Genomic DNA, 21,570 nt, shown 5'->3' on the forward strand with positions numbered 1-21,570 from the left:
ACATAGCACACTTGAGGAGGAAAAAATTGCTTGCTGTTGCAATCATAAGGACCAGAGTTGGTCGGGAGTGGAAACACCTCAGGAAGGGAGCATAGGGAAGTCCTGAAAGCTGAAAGCTCTGTAATCAACAAATAAGGGAGAATGTGGATGGAGAAGACTCCCAGGTTCAAGCTTGGGAATCTCAAATGTGCACATGAGCACATGCATGAGTGTATGTACGTATGCGCGCGCACACACACACGTTAGTACACACACATACATACATACATACATACATACATACATACATACATATATATATATGAAAGGGACCACTATAGACCATCTGATCCAATACAGCGACAGACACATACATATACATACACACATCTTGTCCACAACTTGAAGTGCTTCTCTTCATGCCAAGTCCTCAGCCATCTAGAGAATCTCTAGATAAAGCATCAAATCCTCAACCACCCACACACAGATCCCTGGCCTCCATTCCCCAAGATAGGCCCGTTGAAGACTGCACTTTTTGGGGGAATGGGAGGGCAAGGTCTCTCCATATATAACCCTGGCTGTCCTGGAACTCAATATGTAGACCAGACTGGCCTCAAACTCAGAGATCCACCTGTCTCTGGCTCCTGAGAGCTGGGATCAAAGGTGTGCACCACCATGATGTCCAGCTAGAATCTTCACTATTAAGTTTTCTGGATGATCCACATTCTAACTTGGGTTTTGGGAACTTATGTTCTGATCCTCATAGTAGGGCCAAAGGACACTCCAATAACCTCAGTCCAAGAGGCAGAGGCAGCCAGACCTTTAGGAGTTTGAGGCTAACCTAGTCTACCTAGTGAATTCCAGACTGTCCAAGGCTAGTAAAAACCCTACCCTGTCTCAAAAAAGGGGGGGAAGGAGGAAAGGAGAGAGGAAGGAAGGTATAGAATACCTGCCTAGCATGCAAGCTGCCCTATATCAATCCTCAGTACTATAAAAATAGCAATGAAGTTAAAATACAGAGTCCTAGACAGCCCTCATCCCAAATATATAAATCAGAATCCCTAGGGATAGAGAGTTGGGTTCTTAGTCACTAAAGTAAGGTTGAAGCACACTAAAGCCTCAAGGGGTGGTGTGTACGGTGGATGTGAATTCAAGGCCAGTCTCTACTGGGGGGGGTAGAGATGGGGGGGTAAGGGTGGGGAATAAGGATAGGGGGTAGGACATTTAGCTCAGTAGTAGTGTTTGCTCAGTGTGCAAGAAGCTCCAGGTTCGTTCCCATCACTGAAGGGACAGGCAGCTCATTAGAAGCAAAGAACTGTTCTCTAGAAATAGCTGAAAGCCCTTTAACAATTGCTAATTAACTACTCAGCATTTCCAAAGATGGAGTCTACAGACGTGAGGGAGAGAGGTTCACTCCCTTCCCCCATTTTGGCCCCTCTGTCATCTGGTTCCTCCTCTAGGTTCCCCACACCTCTAGGTGAGCAGAAAGGACTGCAGTAATAAAGGAATTGGAGGTGCAATCCCCAGTTAATCCTCCGCCCCCTTTAGTCCTTTGTCTTGTATATTCTGCCTAATCTTCCCTTCTCCCAATCATTCCAGCTGCCTTCTGTAGAACCCCTGTGGGGCGGCACAGGGCGGGCTGTCTGCACACACTTAAGAGTCGGTGCAAAAGAAGTTCCAGCCTCTTTGATGGTCTTAAGCACTTGGAAGAGCAGAAGCTACTGCACCAATTTCCTCAATGCGAAAAGAATAGGAGCACACTTTAAACTATTCTGTGAAAAGAATAGGAGCACACTTTAAACTATTCTGGATTTTGTGATTATGTTTAGGAAAGCATATAGCCTCGTTGGTGATGGAGTGAATAATGCCTTTCTCTCCCTCCCTATGTAGCTCAGGCTAGCTTCTAACCTCTGAGCCTCGAGTGCTAGGACAACTGTATTGTGCTAATACACCCAGCCAGGAATAAAACCTTTTAAAGCTCTCATCATTGTGGCAAGGGATGGTAAAACTAATATTACAAATAAAAGGATGGCTGGAAAGCCGGCATCAGCAGCACACACTTGTTGTTTAGAAGAACAAAGCTGAGGGGGGAAAAAATGACTTTCCAGTAATGAACCTCTCCAAAAAAAAAAAAAAAAGATGGAGGCCCAGTTCACACCTCTAACTGCTTACTGAGCACTTGACACACCAGGTGCTATTATTCTAGGTAAACATGAGAAGCCAGGGACCTCCTTCTGCACTTAGGAAAAAGCCAAGGGAGTGAAGATCAGAGACAGCGTCCTGGAGGAAGCTACACTGAGCTAACCTAACATGTCTATCAGCTGGGCAGGCATCTGCTGGGAAGGAAAACAGAATGTACCAGCCTGTGGCAGGGAACCTGCCAGCACTATCAAGACTGTGAATCAGGGGCCCCACCCTGTGCCACCTGGATCAGAAGCCCTGGGGAGGGCACAGGCCAGACCAGCCAGGAACCCAAGCAGTCAGAGCTGTTGTCCAAGCCATTAAGTACTGGACTCTACTGTTTGGAATGGAGGGAGGAAGGGGTCAGAGAGTCCTTGCAATGTATGGGCGCCAGGTCCTCTACACAGTGCCACCCACCTCTGTGCTCCTCCTGTATCCTGTTGCCCATGACCCACCTGAACCCATGCTCAGAGGCTGTGCCCTAGCTATTCTCTCGGCTGGAATACCCTTCCAGATTCTCCTGTCTAGAGTCTTTGCTTAGCCATGCCCTTTGGTGAGGACCTCTCAACTTCCTCGGTGCTCTAGTGCCTCCCACTTAAGACCCCTTGTCCCTAAACATCTGCCACCCTCACATTCAGAGTTTAATGGCTTTGTTTGTATTTTGGTTTGGTTTTTTGAGACAGGATTTCTCTGTGTAGCCTTCCTTGGCTGTCCTGTAATTCGTTTTGTAGACCAGGCTGTCCTGCCTCTGCCTCTTGAGTGCGGGGATTAAAGGCGTGTGCCGCCACCGCCACCTGCCACATTCAGTATTTTATATACCTGTGCTTATTTACTGACTGCTCCTGCCAACTCTCCAGAGCACTAACTCCAGAATGCAGATGCCATGACCTCACTCTGCTGCTCCCCAGCATCTGGGCAATCCTCCCTTAGAGATCTCCATGGTCAAAACAAAAGAGGCTGCAAAGAGTGGATGGTGCCATTTGCTAAGATGGGCTCCTAGAAGAAGAATCTAGAAACAACTGGGGAGGGGCAGTGTTAAGTAAGCACTTGGGGAGGTCGCTGCCCCAGGCCTGGTCTGACCAAGCAGGCCTCCTGCTCATGAACTAATGAACACCACCCTTCCTCTCCCCCCCTCCCCCCGGGGTTTCCAGCTAGCCTGACGCAGGAAGAGGGAAGACCTGCTGCTCCAGGTTCTCCCACCTTGCAGGCAGCCTAACAGGCCCCAGCCCTATTACTGTCTCTATGACCTAGTAAGGCCTGTGCGCCACCCAAGACCAAGCTTCCAACAGGACGTTTGCTCACAGGCCCCGCCCCCTTTTGTCTGAGTCATCGTTCAAACATCCCTTTGCCCTGGATTCTTAGGGGGAGGGGTGCTCCTCCCCACTCCCTTGGCTCAAGGCCCTCCCTCTCAGCTAGCACAGAGGCTGCCTCTTCCCTCTTTCTGCTACCGGGTGCCTGCTGCTCCCCCTGAGGCTTCAGCAGCTGCTCCAGCCCACACAGGCCTGGCCCCACCTGCATTCTCAATGTGCCCATTGTCTGATAACTTGGCACCCCAGCACTTTCCACCACCTCAGATCCATCTCCAGACCCCCTCGGGACACGGGAGTCTTGTGACCAACACAAAACTCCCAGGAGGCTCTCACGGGATGTAGAGGAGGATGTATGATGATCTGAAATAGTAAAACACCTTCCCTATGGAGAAGGGGGTGGGTGCTCCCACAGACTGACAAGGCCCTGTTACAAATCATAGGTGGGAAAGCACTTTTTATATTCTCACTGATGGAAAACGTCAATTAAAAGAAGAAAAAAACAAAATAAAACAGTAATACATCCACTAATCACATGGAGTTGGTTACTTAAGGTCACTAAATCTGGGAAGGAATTTTGAGAATATCAGTTTCCTATCTCTGATCATTATTTGTTTCAGTGGAGAATTTAAGTGCCCTCCCTTCCAACTACCACTTTGATTCAGACTTACAGAATTTATTCAGATTTTATAATGGTGACTGAAAATATCTAAAGAAGACAAAGTAGTTGTTCACACAAAGCCTCTGTGATGATGGTGAGCTGCACATGTTTTAACTCCCCCATGCTCTCTAACAACAGAGACCTTCCCCTCCATTACTACTGTCTTCAATGAATTTCTTTCAAATGCTTTCCTCTAACTGCCTTACCTTACACTCACCTTCCACCAGCGTGGTTATGAGAAACACATAGGTAGTAATTTAGAAAAGAAAAACAATAATAATTCAAAGGAGCCAGGAGAGAGCCGAAGCCCTTCCATCTCCAATTGGCCATTCCGATTCCAAGCAGAGCCCAAGGGGGCCAGTAACACCCTTTATTCCAGGTTTTAAAGGAGCAGGAATTTGTGGCTCCAAGTAACCAAAGGACTGCATGGGTGGACCTCAGGTTCCTTCCTGGAGCTAGAGTGAGGGACATTCAGCCACCGAGGATCCGGAGGGGTGAATATAGGTACAGTGCATCTCTACCAAAGAGTAGGGTGGGGTGGGGTGGGGTGGGGGACTGAGAACCATGGGTTGGTGAGCAGCTTTTACAAACTATATTGGCTGGATATGGAATTATCCATATAGTACCTACTTCAAAGTTGGTGTAAAGAGTAAAAGTCAAAACCACACATCAACAATTAGTTTAGTATTCAATCAACATGCCATCAACACTGTAGCTATCATTTGGTGATAATGTTACTAGTCTGGTTCTGACACTTGGCCAGTCCTTCTGCACTCCCTGGACTTGCCAGCCAATGTATGTACAAACTGAGAAACAACTAGATGAGAGGGCTGGAGAGATGGCTCAGTGGTTAAGAGAACATACTGTTCTTACAGAGGACCCCAGTTGAGTTCCCAGCTCTCACATGAGAAGGCTCACAACCTCCTGTAACCAGGGGGATCAGGTGCTTCTGTCCTCGAGGGGCACCCTGTCCTCTTCGGGGCCAGCACTCATGTACTTGGGTGTGGACTGTACTCCTCCCATGGTTCAGGTGGAAAGGATTAGCAAGAGAAGAAATGGAGAAATTATAACTAACCTCCAAAATGGAAAGAAAACTAGTGAAGTTTCTAAACAAAAAGACTCCTGTCACCTCTCCCTACTTGGCAACCACAGGACAAGGTGGCTTACAACTGTAATGCCAGTGATGCTGAGGACATAAGGATTGTCTCAAATTTGAGAGCAATCCTGGCTACACAGTCAGCTCAAGGATAGCCTGAGCTACAGAGACCCTGCCTCAAAACAATCCTCTATTGGCTAAGCACCCTGGGAGGTAGGACTGCTTAATCCCTTTCACTAAGGTTAAATAATTTGCTGAGGTCAAATGGCAAGGAGGAGCTAGCTGCTCAGGGCCCTCTCCACCCTCCAGGTTTACCTTCACTCTACATTCATCGAGTAATTTCACTGAAAAAGTGCAAACTCTTGACCTGGACATCTGCCTAAACTGTTGATAAACCTCACACCTGGTGACCTGGTTCCCTCGGATTTAAAAAAAAAAAACAGGACCTCACCTGAAAAGTATTTATTGCCTTCCCCAAGTCTTAAGTACTCCTCCCATCATTCAAGAGAAAGGGTTTCCGGGAGAAGAGGAAGAAATCATAACTAACTTCAGAAGAAAAACCAGCTCAGGCACACAAGGAAGCTTCAAACTCAGACTCCGGTCATGAGTCCAAAGACTCCCACCTGTAAGGTACACAAAAGGTATGCACTCTGTCCCTCTTGGTGAGGCATTATGTTACCCAGACTAGCCCTAAACTTCCAGGCCTCAATCTCCCCAATGGCTGGGATAATGGGTGGGCATGGGTAGAGGATTTCCTTTCAAATGCAGATTAGAAAGACATATATCCTAGACGATTTTCTCCACAAGTTTAGTCCTGGAGCTAAGCCTGGGGGCTTGCTGGTCATGAAACTGCCCACTTGATCTTTATTAAGTAGCTGAAGGACCCCAGCCATTTCTCCAACCAAAACTCCTGAGCAAGAAGTTAGGAGGAGACCAGTAACTCAGAGTGAGGGCCCTTACAACATTCAACCCTAAATGGGATGCTGCACCAAATCCCTCCCCTTAGGGCTCAGGGAAGCCAGCATAAGTGGAGGGAAGAGTGGAAGAGCCAGGGGGATTGGAAGACACCAAGGAAACAAAAGCTTCTTCTAAACACAACTTGAACAGTGCATATCTGAACTCACACATACACTGTGGCAGCATGCATAGGGTTCTTCATGGGTCTGCACCAGAGTCCAAGAGATGAGGAAAGTGGACACAGGCCTCTTCCCTAGCCCAGAAGCTATCTCCAGTTGATAATCACTTTCAAATGAAAAAATTTAAGGTTGTCTCACTGAAGAAACAAACCACTTTTTTTGGGGGGAGGGGTTGAGACAGGGTTTCTCTGTAGCTTTGGAGGCTGTCCTGGAACTCACTCAGTAGACCAGGCTGGCCTCAAACTCACAGAAATCTGCTGGTCTCTGCCTCCAGAGTGCTGGGATTAAAGATGTGTGCCCACCACCGGCCACCCACAAAACCACTCTTAAGGGGAGGCCCTATGCCCAGCAGTGGATGTGCAACATAAGTTGAACTCAACAGCATCTTTGGAGGCTATCTCATATTTGTCATGTCAGTTTTTAAAATACCTTACAGGTCCTTTGCATATATACGCTTACAGGTTTGTGTTTGTATGGAATTCCTGTGTGCAAATGTCTGTATCTGTATCTATGTGTTGCCTGAGTTTTTTCTTTGACTCTTTACTTGTTTTGTCCTATTCCAATTTTGTTTGTTTTGTTTTCATCTTACCCTTTTACTACCTAGATGGAGAAAGAGAGAGAGAGAGAGGATCTAGGTGGGACAGGATATGGGGAGGAACTTGGAGAAGTTGAGGGAGGGGAAACCATATTCAGAATATTTTGTTTGTGGGAAGAAAAAAAAACTGTTTTCAATAATGGGGGAAAGAAAGGGAGGGAAGGAGGTAAAGAGGGAGGGAGGAGGAAGAGGACCAGAATCTCCCAGGAAGCATGGGAAAGGGCCAGTGAAGTACCTGCTGCTCTGAAGGGTGATGTCATGGTTGATTCAATCTTTGAAAGAAAGAGAAACCTTCCCAGGTAAGGCCTCTTATGACTCAGGACCCTGCCCCGCCTGTCAATAAGAACCCAGGTATGTCCCATTGCTGACTCAAGGGGTGACGTTTTCTGATAGGAAAGCCACAACTTCCCCACAAACAAGTTGGTCATCTTGTTCCCTTTTCAAACACTCCCACACAACTGTGGTGAGGAATGTGTGGAGGAGGTCTGCAGTCTGAATCTTGTTGCCTTCCACATCAGCAGTGAGTGGGTCACCAGAGCAGCACCCAAGAGGTGGTAATGGAAATGGACAATAGTTCCCCTCTGCTATGAGAGCTTTGGGGAACCAGACTAGAGCCATTTTCCTTAGGCAACAAGCCAAGAGGTGGGGTGGCTGGCAAAGAGCATTCGATTCTGGTTTGAATTTGATACCTTTTAAAGGTGCCAGGGCTGTTCTGAGCCCTCAGGGTTGTTCAGCAAATGCTACCAATTTAAGGACTTGAAAGCACCCACAAGACCCAATCTAACTTTATGTAAAATCCTCTGTTTTTTTTTGGGGGGGGGTTCTTTGGGGGGATACTGGGTTTAAATCTAGGGCACAGCTGGGCAGTGGTGGCACACACCTTTAACCCTAGTGCTTGGGAAGCAGAGGCATATGGAGTTCCAGGACAGCCAGGGATACACATAAAAACCCTGTCTCAGAAAATAAGTAAATAAATACATACACCTAGAGTCCCCTCTAGTAGGCAAACACTCTACTGCTGAGCTATATCACAACAAATTTTTTATTTTTAGTTATGTTTTAATTTCTGGATGTGTGCTGTGTATGTGCATATGTGCTTATATTAGAAACCCAAAGGTCAACCTAGGGTTTTTCACAAATCATCCACCTTGGCATTTTTTTGTTTGGTTGGTTTGTTTTGTTTTGTTTTTGTTTTTTTTTTAAGACTTGGTCTTCTCACTGGGACCTAGGGCTTCTCATCTGGTAAAGCTGGCTGGCTAGAGTCACAGAATCTTCCCTGCCTCCATCTCTTCATCACTGGGGTTATAAGTAGGCTACCATAACTTTTCTATTTTTCATTTATTTTCTCATTTGTTTGTTTTGTTTTTTGAAACAGGGTTTTCTGTGTAACAACAGCCCTGACTGTCTCTGGAACTCTTTTTGTAGACCAGGCTGGCCTTGAACTCAGAGATCCACCTTCCTCTGCTTCCTAGGCACTGAGGTTAAAGGCATGTGTCACTATGCCTGGCTACTTTTTATCTTTATTAAGACTTAGTAAACCAGAAAGCGGCAGCACACACACCTTGATCCCAGCACTCAGGATTCAGAGGCAGGCCAATCTCTTTGAGCTCAAGGCCAGCCTGGTCTACAGAGCAAATTCCAGAACAGCTCCAAAGCCACAGAGAATCCCTGTCTTGAAACCCCCACCCCACAAAAAAAGACTTATCTAACTCCAGTTTGGGGGATCCAATGCCTTTTCTAGCCTCTGGACAAAGCACATAACACATGTGTTATCTATAAACTTACACAGGCACACAGATAGCTATACACACAAATAGAAATAAGTAAATGTTTTTTTTTAAATGTCCAAATAATAACAGTTTCTTTCTTTCTTCTTTCCTTCCTTCCTTCCTTCTCCTGTCCAGCACTGGTGACCAATCCCAGGGCCTCACTTGCCAGACAGTATGTTTCTCCTTTGAGCTACACTTCTAGGCCCATAGCAATTATGTATATCTCAAATATTAAGTGGAGCATTCTTACTCTAAAAATGTGAAATTCAAAAGTAAGTGGTGGAGTATGTCTTTAATCCCAGCATTTGGGAGGCAGAAGCAGGCAAATCTCTGTGAGTCCCAGGCCAACATGGTCTACATTGCCAGTTCCAAACCAAAGGCTACATAGTGAGATCTTGTCCAAAAAGAAGTTAATTGCTGTCCTGTATTTTGAGTTGGCATCCCTACCTATGAAACAAAGTGATGTATCTTACATAAGGAAGTAAAACTCTATTCTCAATGGATATAGATTGATTGGATGCATGGATTTTAGCCCTGAGAGCTTTACCTTGGTCGGCCTAATCCAGTTAGCTTTGCATTTTTATTTTTAAGCTGTCTAATATCTCTCTTCAAGCTCCTTCCAAGATGTTAGGACCTGTCAAGAAGTAGAAGGTCCTGAACAATTAATGGGTCTCAGGATGAAGGTGAGATGACATATCTGAGAGTCTCACTGAGGGAGGTGGGGCCTGACAATTGGAGAGCAAAGAGGTGTCAGGTGATCCTCTAGATCTTCATCTAACTTCCTTCTAGGTAGTAGTAGTGTAGGCTGAAGTAACTCATCTGACCTTTAGACTCTGCAGCAATCTACTTTGTAACAAGGCAATTAGGTAAGGTTATACTGTAGCTGTACAGAGCTCAGAGAAACTAAAGGGTGCCAAAAATAAACACAGAACCTGAGAACATAGCATCCCTTCCTCAAGTGCCCACACTTAGAACAGCCCACTTCACACTTCATCTCTCTCTCTCTCTTAAACAGGATCATGGTGTTCATGTAGAAATCAGAAGGATAACTTTGGAGTCATTTTCTCCTTCCACTTTTACATGGTTTCTGAATAATCATGGTACCAAGAGGTACTGCAGCAGATACCTTTCTTTACTCACTGAGCCAACTGTCTCACCAGACCCCATTTTATATTAGAGAAACAAAAACACGGCCTATCCTCTAAAAAGAAACCCACCTCTCCCTCCTCTATTCACTCATTCAACAGATGTGGACTGAGAACTAATTATTGTCTAACCTCTGTTCTGCCTGGAATATTGCTCAAAAACAAACAATACAGAAACCCCTGGCCTCCTAGAATTTGTTTTTATGGAAGGAAACTGTGAGCTGAGGAAATAAGGGAAATACATGACATGTTCAGAGGTGAAAACTGACAGAAGGGCTAAGAATGTAGCTCAACTATAAAGCACTTGTATAGCATGTGCAAGGCCCTGTGTTCAATCCCCATCACTGCCAAAAATAGGAGTCAGGGAGCTACAGAAAAATAAAGCGAAGGGCAAAGTCCTCATTGAGTGGGTAACATTCTAGCAAAGCTTTTCAGGACACAAGTGACAGTGCAATCACAAACAGGTAATACACAGGGTGTGGTTATACATACCTGAAATGCCATACTTCCAGGCAGGAGAATAAGGAGTTCAAAACCAGCCTTGGTCTACCTCTCTCTTGGAGTTTGAAGTCAGCCTGTTTTACATAGTGAGTTCCAGGCCAGCTAAGGCTAATAATAAGACCCTATCTCACTAAAAAAAACAAACAAAAAACCCACCCTGATGGGGGGGGGGGAGCAGAGGAAGAGGCCCAGAAAGACTCTGTAGAGATCCCCTTTGGAAACAGATGGGCCTGCATGCCAAACCACAGAAACAGGTGTTTATCTGAACTTGTCCAGGTAAAATCTGAAACACTTTCGGCTTCTTACAAGCTCTCCTAATTACAAAGCTAACTAATTATTATCTAGGACTTGGCCAATTATCCCACAGGGTACTGTGCTGCTGCCATTTATGAGCTGGCTCATGGGGAACAGGTTCATCTCCAAGAACACACCCCACTAGGTCCTACTAGTAGCATCTAAGCATTGTCCCGCCCCCTCTTTCAAGAGCTAAGGACACTCCCACTCCCACATCTGTTGGGTTTAAGTGCCCTAAACCAAGTCCTAATTGGAATATGACTTGTTAGAGGTAGGGAGAGTTCCTTTCCCACCTCCCCATGACAGAATGGAGATGAAGTTTTTTTCAGGATCCCCAAAATAGAAAAGGACAGGACTGTTCAGCTAGCAGTATTTGCATGTGAATGTCAAGAGGCTAAGGTACTAGGGGGTAGGCTGATGCATGAGGCTACAAAGCAAGCTCAAGGTTGGTTGGGAAAAAGTGAGACCTGTCTTGAATAGTCTTTAAAAAGCAAAAGGATAGAGATGTGCTTTGGGGGGGGAAGGAGTGGCACATGGCTTTCTTTAATCTCAGCACTCAGGAGGCAGAGGCAGGTAGCTCCCTATGAGTTCAAGGCCAGCTTGGGCTACAGAGTAAGTTACAGGACAACTAGGGGTACATAGAGAAACACTGGGTGGAGGAGGGGGGGGAGTCAGGGAGTAGAGATGTAGCTCAAAGGCATAGAGTTTGCCTAGGGTTCAGAAGACTCTGGGGTTAGGCCTTTAAGCAATAAAGGGAGGAATGGGCTGTGAAAACTGCCCAAAGCAAAAGCAAAAAAAAAAAAAAAAAAAAAAAAGGGGGGGGGCCTTCAAAGGTAAAAACTCAATTGTAATGACACAAAATCAATGAGGCACAAAGATATCTTTCCAGGGGAGGAGGGAATCCCTTGCCTCAGGAAAGAAGTGGGGTCCATCGCCCTCAGGAAGGGAAGTAGGTTCCATGGGACATCCGTGGTTTTGCAACAGGCAGTAGAGAACTACTCCTCAGTGCTAGGGATCAAAGTCAGGGTCTCACACTCAGTAGGCTTACACACCAGACCACAGAGCCACACCCCAGGACTATTCCTGCCATTTTCACGAGGAGATCTTGGGATGATCCACATGAGAAGAACCCTGTGCATCGGAAGGCCTGGGTGAGAAGACAAGCTAAGAGGAATATTTAAGCTTTTTCAAAGCTGAGTGATAATTTGCCTACTAAGAATAGAAGGGAAAGAAACCCCTCACCAGTGGACAGAAAGGCCCAAGGTCCTATGGTAGCCTGGAACTTTCCTTTTCTGTGCCTGGCCACACCCTCTTATTCACCAAGGCCCAGCAGATGAAACTGACCACTTCTGCTGGCCCCTCCTCCCAAACACACTGTGGAAGTCTCTTACAAGCAGAGATTTTTTTTTCTGAACATTTTTGAGGACAGAGGCTGGATCTCTGCTGCACTAGTTACAATCTGGGTCCACTAGTCCTGGTTGAGCAAGGGTGCTCTTGGATCCTGGGCCTCAGGGTAGGTAGCCAGATGTCCACACCCTGACTGGCACCAGGTGTTTGCTCATCAAACACCTGTGACCTAACTCCTGGACTGACCAGGGAATGAATGTGTACTGGATGCCTGGAGAACATTTATTTAAAAAAAAAAAAAAAAAAAAAAGGCCAGATCATCAGCGTGGAGTCACGGTTCTCTAAAATCGCAGCCCTTGGGAGGCAGAGAGAGGCAGGCAGATCTGTGAGTTTAAGGTCCAATAAATTTGTAGGAGGGTCAACTATGCTCTCAAAAGTATTTGAGAGCATTTTGCAATGGATCAACAGATAAAAATATATCCTTAAGCATGTGTATTATGAAAGGTATAAAACATTGAGGTTTTTGGAACAACAAACTTGAAGCCATCCTGACTTCCCAACTCTCAGCTACTCTACCTACTTCCACCCCGGTTTGAAACCTTTCTAATCCACAGCAAACCCCCTGCAGCCCACTCCCAGCATTGTAAGGAAAAAAAGAAAATGCCATTGAATTTCCTTTTTGAACAAAAACAAGCAAGGTCAACCGTTTGCAAAGCAGTGTTTGCTTAATACAGAAGCAAGGAGAGTGAGGAGGAAACTGGTTTGGCTGGTTTGCTGGATGGGAGAGTTTAGGGGAACTTTCAACCAACTCTTGAACAATGAATATAAATCATGGGAAAGGGAAAGTCACAGACCAGGGGCTGAGGGTCCTGCAGAGGATCCTAATCTGAGTATTTAACTGAGACGAATGCCCCTAGGCTATAGATGCATACGGTTATGTCCACATTACAGATGTGGGAACTAAGGCTTAGAGAAGAAAAGTCTGGCCAGCGACACTGCCTTAAGAACCTTCTAAGACCGGGCTTTGGGTAGCACACATTAATTAGTAAATCCAACACTTGGGAGGCATAAGCAAGAGGACCTTTGGATCTAAACCAGCGTACACGATGAGTTCCTTCAGATCTAAACCAGCGCTACATGATGAGTTCCAAGCCGCCTATGAGCAGGGCCAGCACTTGGGGTGGGGGAAGACAGATCTCTGAGTTTGAGACTTACTTAGGGAGCTCCAGTCCAGCCTAGGCTACATAGTGAAACTAAAAAACAAATAAGATTAAAAAAAAAAAAAAAAAATAAGAGAAGGTACAAATTTCTTTTTAATGGACCAAAGAAAAATCACTTTAAAAAGTAACAGCTTTATTTCCAGATCCAGGTTTGAGGTCTCCCTTCTGTGGCCTTAGAAGCTTTCAAAGGAAGTGCTTGGTTCACAAAGTCCCCGAGGACATGCTTAGGGCCAGGCTCTACTTCCAGGCAGAGTGCTGGGCAGAGAGGCCTTACTCTGCCCTGGCTCATTTACCCTCCAGGTGCTCTGGAGACACAGAATGGAGCCTGAGGAAAAAACTGAGTCAAGGTAGCAAAAAGTGATTTACAAATCCATTCGTTTGTTCAAAACAATAAACACTAGGACTGTTGGGTCCCTAAGAAGTTATTATCCACTTTTCCCCTCCATTTCCTCTTCCTCTTCCTAAGACATTAGGCAGCCCTACCTAATTAGATTGTCTTCAAACTTCTAACAATCCTCCTGCCTCATGTGCCTCCATGATCAGCCTCTCTTTTTAATCCTTCTCCTCTCAGAAAGACAGGGCTCCACAGGTAGCCCAGGCTAGCCTCAAACTTGAGATTCTCCTGCCTCAGCCTTCCCAGCACTGGGATGCAGGTGTAGATCACCACACCTGATTTATTAAATGATTCTTGCTAGATATCTGAAGCAAGAGGCAGAAGAGACTGGAGACTGATAGACACTATCCCTCAGGCAAGGGGTGTCTGAGAAGGGGCTTGCATACATAGGTTTGGGGAATACAACCCCTGGGGCTACATGTAAACCTGCAGTTTCTCCCCCTGGAGTTGTTTGTCCAGGCAAGGCTGTTTTATCATTATGAACTGTCCTGCCCTGACTATCACGATATGGGTCATAGTGGGAGTTTGGCAATGGCAGTGATGGGGGCAGGGTTGGGGATTCACTATAGTACCTTGGACAGGGTGGAGGAGTTTATTCAAGACCTTCCTTTCTTTTCTTCCTCCGTCCCTTTCTTTCCTTTCTTCCTTCCTTTGAAAGAGTCTAACTGTATGTATAGCCCTACCTAGCCTGGAACTTGCTATGTAGACTAGGCTGGCCTTGAACTCTGCCTTCTCATTGTAGGATTATAGGCATGCACCAGCACCACCACACTCAGCTTTTTAAAACAACAAACGCCCATTATTTATTGTGTGTGCACATCCGTTGCATGAGTGTGGAGGTCAGAGGACAACTCTTGGGAGTCCTTTCTCCCCTTCTACCATGTGGGTCCTGTGGGCCAAAATCCAGTCTTCAGATTTGGTGGCAGGTGCCTTTACCCACTTAGTCATCTGACTGATCTCTTTCTTTGTTGAGACAGGGTTTCTCTGTGTAGACCAGTTTGTCCTGGAACTCAAAGATCCGCCTGGCCCTGCCTCCTAAGTGCCCAATTCACTGGCCCTTCTTATTTGAGCTTTCTTACCATTCATGCATTCTTTCCCACCCCCATATTTATTTTCAGCCATACTCCCCAGAATTTAGCCTAGTGCTGGCATAAAACAGCAACTCAACATGGACAGCCAGATACCCACACTCCACTATCACCTGGCTTTTCCTCATCAAATATGCATTAATGTATATAACAAAACAAATGTATATGGTCCTCACAGACTGAGTCTCACAGAAGTAATTGACATATGTAAAGTTATACTGGTAGTAACTACTTATATTCAACCCTGAATATTTCTATGCTTTCTCACTGACCTGCTATAATAATTTCTTCTCTGTTGAAAACATTATGCCCTGGAAAAGGATGGGGTCAGACAGAATAAAACCCCAAAAGTCTGAGCCTGGACTATGATGGGTGTCTCTTGATGATTCTGGAGTTTGGCAGCTTCGGAGAGATTTCAAGAGCTGATTGTCCCCACACCTGGCTTATCTAGGGCTGCTCTTGGAAGGGAATGTGTAACAGATACCAAGGTGAACCATTTCAGCCAATAAAAAGCCCCAGAGAGTAAATAGGGATTTCCATATCCACCTGGCAGGGAGGGCCTGGCAGCAGCCAAGGTGGCTTCCCATAAATGGCCTGGCTTAGCTTACAACCTTAGCGCCTCCACTCAAGAGGCACAAAGGCCTCCTTCCTAGGAAGGCCTGCATGAGCCCTAGTCACAGGCATGAGTAATTAAGGGAAAGTTTAGGAGGCTGGGGGTGGGAAGTGAGTATCTGATGATGTAAGGTGATCCTAAAGCAGTTCCATGCTTGCTTTTTCTCTGTCTGCTGGCAGCTCTCAGCACAACCTTCAAACACAGAGGAAATGGGTGTATTTAGTCCACACAGGTGGACGCCTGGGAACTAGGTCAATCATCAAAAGACCAAAGCCGGGTTGGAGAGATGGCTCAATGGTTAAGAACACTAGCTGTTCTTCCAGAGGACCTGGGTTCGATTTCTAGCACCCACATGGCAGCTCACATGTCTATAACTCCTGTTCTAGGGAATCCAATACCCTCATACAGATATACATGCAGGCAAAGCACCAATGTACATTAAATAAAACAAAAACAGAACAGTCAGAATTGGTATCTACCTCCTACCACTCAAGAAACAGAAGCAGGAGAGTTTCAAGGCTCGCCTGGTCTACAGTAGAGAGTTCCAGGCCAGCGAAGGCTACTTAGTGAGACCCTGTCTTGAAAACAAAAACAAAATAATTTAATCTAATTTAAGAATATGCTTAAATAGTGGAAGGGGTTTTGCTTTTGTTTAAGATTCTGCATTCTAGAAGCCAGTGGAAGATTTACAAGGCTGTGGTGTCAAGCTCATGGAGCGTAGGAATGATCAGACCCTATTTGTGACCTTTTAGCCACCAGTATCAGGTTTCTATTTCCAAACTCCTGGGCAGCAAGCTCTACAGGAGATTGTCTGGTAGAGCCTGGAGCCAATGCCACAATCCTTCGTTTCCCCAGGAGGTCCAAAGAGAGTGACACCACCTTCCTAAATCTAGGCAACCCTTTAAGTCACAAAGCAGTTCCTGGGGTATATATAATGTGTGATATAGAGCAATTCCACACTCTACTGGAGCAATTAGAGCCCTGTTGAGTAGTGTCAGAGCCTCAAACATAAAGGGAGCTTAAACTGGCCATATGGAAGCTTGTAGGATGGTGTGAAGAGGCTGCCTCTTCCACCCAAACCACCAGTAGGGACCCACAGGACAAGCTCCATCTCCATCATCACCAGCTGCTCTCAGCTCCCCCACCTGAAGACCTCTGTCCACAATCTATTTTACAATGGACACTGCTTTCCCCAAACATTGGCACATATAACCTGCCCGTCCTTCAACCCTTCCTTTCTCCCTTTCTTTCCTTTCTTTGTGTGTGTGTGTGTGTGTGTGTGTATGTTAGAAAGTCTGATCTCACTCTGTAGCCTAGGCTAGTCTGGAACTCATTACATAGACCAGGCTAACCTCAAACTTACGACTTTTAGCAATCCTCCTGTCTCATCTTCCCAAGCTCTGATTATAGGAATGAACCACCACACCAAAGCTCAATTCTCACTGCCCTGCCCTCTCTGAGAGAAAAAGGAATCAAAAGACTAAGTAAGCCAGGTGGTGGTGGTGGCATGAGCCTTTAATCCCAGCACTTGGGAGACAGAGGTAGGCAGAGCTCTGTCTGTGAGTTCAAGGCCAGCCTGGTCTGCAAGAGCTAGTTCCAGGACAGACTCCAAAACCACAGAGAAACCCTGTTCCAGAGAGAGAGAGAGAGGCCCACTGGCACTCTTGGAAACATCCTAGGCCACCCACACCTCACTAGCCTATCCCAAAGTGCCACCAAAGGGCCTCTTGAAATGCTCTCAGCAACCTACCAGCCACTGAGATTATTCCTTAGATGTGCAGCAAGTAGAGATAGGCTAGGCAAGCATTGACCACTCCAACCTCAGGGTCACAAGATAGCACTGCTTTCCTCGGCTGGGAGAAAGCTCCAGTCAAGTCTCAGAAAAGCAAATACAACTAACCAATCTAGCTGCTATTTCTCTGTAAAACACATCATCAAACCTGGACACAACTTCCAAAGTTAACAACAAATTTGTAGACACCACCCTCATGGTTGGGATAGGTCTTTCAAGTGGCCTATGGCTGGAAGAACAAACTTGGTCAAAGGGATTCTGAGTGACTTTTCCTTTTTATATTTTCATTTTTGAATATCCTGAGAGGTCTTGATACAAAAGACACACCTGGAACCGAAGGAAGTCAGTGTGTGTGTGTGGGGGGGGGGGAAACCTGGTCCTCTTACCTTGCTCCCAGCCATGCCCAAGAGGGAAACAAAGAAAGTTCTAGATTACCACAGTGAGATAAGACTTGAACTATATTGAGTGCTTGCATGAATAAGTCAGAGCTACCATCTTTCTCTAAGGAGGCCAGCCTGGTCTACCTAGAGAGTTCCAGGACAGCCAGGACTATACTGAGAAACTCTGTCTCAAAATTAAAAAAAAAAAAAAAAAGGAAGAAGCAATACCTGTATCAAATATGAACAAAAGCCACAATCTCTATGAACAAAAGCCACAAGTCAAGAAGAGCCTATTCCTCAGTGACTGCCTAAATAGTGGGAGTCAAAACCCGATTCAGATGCCTGCCCTGCTGACCCTGTAAAGTCACCGTTTGAGCCTCCGATTGCTCATCATTAAATGGGAATACCAGCCAACTGTCCCTACCCAGCAGGTTTTGGCGGTCTGAAATGATAGGCTGGCCCCAGTAATAAGTCAGAGAAATACCGATAACCTCTAAATACCCTTGGCCCATCCCTGTCCTTGTATAAATAGCACAGCCAGATTTATCTACCTTGATCAACCACAATCCATAAATTTAGACTCCCAAATGGGCGTAAATCCCAGGGAGTTTTGTCCATTCCATCCCACGGGCTTGGAAGCACAATTTCTCCGCACCTTCCACACCCAACCCAACTCTGCCCCCACCAGCAGAGCGCCCTTACCTCTGCCCAGGACATGGCCTCTCTCCAGGTGCCTTCCCGGCACCTGAAACATGTGGACCTCGGCACTGAAGCCAGGACGGCAGGGTTTGGGCTCAGGCTCGGGCTCCAGCTCCTGGCAGAGCCATGATGAGATCTGGGGTGGAAGAAAGGTAGACAACCTGGTGACTTGGGGAAGCCCACACCGAAACCAACAACGCAACCCTTCCCTCGCCTAGGGCATCGGGATTGTGGGAGGACCCTCCTCGGGGCAGACAAGGACGCCACCCTCTCAACCCGAAACCAGCCGCAAAACTCCAAGAACCCTTGGGGGAGGGGACTTCGAGGGTCACCACCTCTCAATCAAGACTACCTTTACTGCCTGACTCCATTTGCATCACACTGGAGATGCCTAACTCTTCAGTGCAGCACTTTCCTTAGACCACAAACGCCTTTCTTACTCCAGACAGCCCGCAACCCCAGTCTTCCGTGTCCCTTATTTCCACGGCAGGTGCTTTTTTTCTAGTAAAGTTCCTTTCCTTACCTCGGATCGTCCGCGCTACTTCTGCCCCCCCACCCCTTTTTCATACAGGACCCCATCCTGCTCCACGCCCCCTCTGCCCGCCTCAAAGCGGGACCCTGCTCAACTCGGGGTCCCGAGAGCCCGCAGCGTGGCTCGCCCCACCTGGGAACCTACGGGAGAGGCTGCGCTCTCCTGGGCCCCCCTCCCACTCCACAGCACGCAGCCCCGCGCCGCGAAGCCTCCAGGGAGATCTGGCTCTCTGGACCCCAACTTTCTTGGAAGAGGGACGGCAGCAGGCAGAAAGGCTCAACGAAGTGGGTCGTAGGGCCGGAAGAAGTCCTGCCGAGAGTCAGGACATTCCAAGTACCTGCAGCAGGATCAGGATCACGCAGAGGCTGCGGCTTGGGGATCCCATGGCTGGCCGGGCTGGCGCCGAGCAAACACGGAACTCGGGTGCGGTCGGGCAGGGCCGGGTTAGGCCGGGCTGGAGTCTAGCAGAACTTCCCGAAAACTCACTGATCGCCGCTGCTACCCACTCCACTGAGCCAGGCAGAGGCTGAGGCGGCCAGGTGAGCCTGAAGGCACCGCCCCCGGGCGCCACTGATTGGTTGAGGACGCACCTGCAGGTGGCAGCCAAGGAGCCTCACGGCCCTCGACTTCCTCCACCCTTAATTGTATTTGGTGGCAAGGGGCCGGGCTAAGGAGACTTCCTAGTCCACATTCGTTCGAGTCCTTGCCCAGCCATTGTAACTTGGAGTTACAAAGGACTTTAATCTTCATCTATGTTTTTATTTCGTTTTTCTTTATTGTGTTTGGTCGGAGGGATTTGTTTGGTTTGGTTTACTTTGTCTTAAGGATTTTAAAACACATTTTAGCGCGCGCGCGCGTGTGTGTGTGTGTGTGTGTGTGTGTGTGTGTGTGTGTGTGTGTGTGTGTGTGTGTGTGTGTATTCTCGCAAACGCATGCGCCACAGCCGGTATGGAAATAGGATAACAGCCTGCAGGAGTAGTTCTCTCCTTTTGCCAAGAGGGTCTGGGGATTGAATTCACATCATCACCCTTTACTGACTGGCCATCTCTCTATAGCCTGAATTTTTTTTCTTTTTGTTTTTTCTTTGTCTTTTTATTTGTTTTCCACCCCAAGCGGGGCTGGAACTGTCTTAGGTAGCCTAAGCAATCATCCTGCTTTCCCCTCCCAAACACTGGGATTGCCTGTGAACCACCAGACCAGGCTCATCTAATCATCTAATGTTCTAACATCTGTTCCACTCCGTTTTGAGGCATGGTTTTGTTATGTAACACAGTGTGGTCTTGAACTCACTGTTGTCCAGTTTCAGCTTGCCCACTACTGGTGTGGAACTATAAATACCCACTACCATGCCCCACTAAAATTCGTTCTCTTAACTTCCGTTCTCAGCAGGTTAGTGCAAGCAAAACACCAGTGTACATGAAATATAAATAAATAAATAAGACTAGTAGAGCCAGGTAGTGGTGGTACAAGCCTTTAAACCCAGCACTTGAGAGGCAGAGGCAGGCAGATTTCTTTTGAGTTTGAGACCAGCCTGGTCTACAAAGCTACACAGAGAAACCCTGTCTCAAAAAAACAAAACAAAAACAAAACAAAAAAAAAACAAAAAAAAAAAACTAGAACTCAAACTTTCCTGCTCCATAGATTGAGGCTGTTTGTTTTTCAAGACAGAGTTTCTCTGTGTAGTCCTAGCTGTCCTGGAACTATGTAGACCAGCCTGTCCTGGAACTCACCTGACTCTACCTCCCTAGTGCTGGAATTAAAGATGTATACCACCACTGCCCAGCTAGATTGAGGCTTTTAATGCCATAGCCATACCATGGTCACCAACACTTTCTTCAGAGAATTCTGTCCCTGGTACATAACTTTAGGATCAAAAATAAGATAGATAAACATTAAATCAGACAGCTTCCCTGTCTGTGGCTTGCCATGTCTAGCTACATGCTAACAAAGAGACCTCTGACTCTTATTGATCCAGGCTTTGACAAAACGACAGAACAGAGGTTGGGAAGTGTGGCTGTTTGTAGAGTGCATGCCTAACATGAATGAGGCCCTGGGTTCCACCCTCAGCACTATCTAAACCAGGTATGGTGTTACCTACCGTAATTCCAGCACTGGAAAGTGGAGGCAGGAAAATCATAACTTAAAGGCCATTCTTCTCAGCTACATACTGAGTTTGAGCTCTCAAACAAGCAACCCAAAACTACAAAATAATGTTCCTGCAGTCACTGACTTTGTGACCTTTGACAAGTTAGTGTCCTCATCAGTACAAACAAGTCCGAAGCCAAACCAGTCACCCAGTGTAAGGGCTGTGCTTTTGAAAAGCCCAGCTCTATGGCCTGTTCCAGGGGAGAGTCAGGTTTACAGTATTTCCCATGAAGCTAATGGTGAGCATAAATGAGGCACCAAAGAGCACAACTTCATCTGTAGAGGCTGTGCCTAACCCACACTGTCTTTGCCAGCCTTACCGAGTGAGGCTGACCCCTCCAGCCTAATGGGTTTCCAAGCACACACCCAGCAGTCTTTTGAATTTCTGCTCCTTGGCTCCCTCTGCCTCTTAGCCCACCAGGAGGCTCAGAGGGAGAGGACTCTGGTATTTCCTTTCCCACTGAAGCTCTTGCCCAGATCCCTCATAGAACAAGATAATGGAAATACAGAAAGGCGTTTTCCCCCATGGGGCAGCCTTGTCGTTTATTATTTTTTTCCTCTCAGTTATGTAAAAAATACATATTTCATACCATTGCTGGATGCAGGGAGTCTTTGGAGCTTTGATTTCTTTTGCCCAGCAAGCATTGGCCTTGAAACTCTTCCATTACAATCTAGTAATTCAATAAAAAGGATTTT

General features: G+C 46.6%; 1 protein-coding gene across 1 annotated transcript in view; it reads right to left on the reverse strand.

Moving 5' to 3' along the window:
* Cdh1 (cadherin 1) overlaps positions 1 to 19,194 on the reverse strand; it is a 57,813-nt gene extending 38,619 nt beyond the window's left edge. Inside the window, exons 1-2 of the mRNA XM_051201335.1 lie at positions 19,067 to 19,194; positions 18,201 to 18,333 (exon numbers count right to left, since the gene is read on the reverse strand). Of these exons, the coding sequence (XP_051057292.1) occupies positions 18,201 to 18,333; positions 19,067 to 19,114 (181 nt within the window). The 5' untranslated portion in view covers positions 19,115 to 19,194. The remainder of the gene's footprint in view (positions 1 to 18,200; positions 18,334 to 19,066) is intronic.
* Positions 19,195 to 21,570: the final 2,376 nt, after the last annotated feature.

The sequence above is a fragment of the Phodopus roborovskii genome, unplaced genomic scaffold (assembly GCF_943737965.1).
Source record: "Phodopus roborovskii unplaced genomic scaffold, PHOROB, whole genome shotgun sequence".
Taxonomy (NCBI): Eukaryota; Metazoa; Chordata; class Mammalia; order Rodentia; family Cricetidae; genus Phodopus; species Phodopus roborovskii.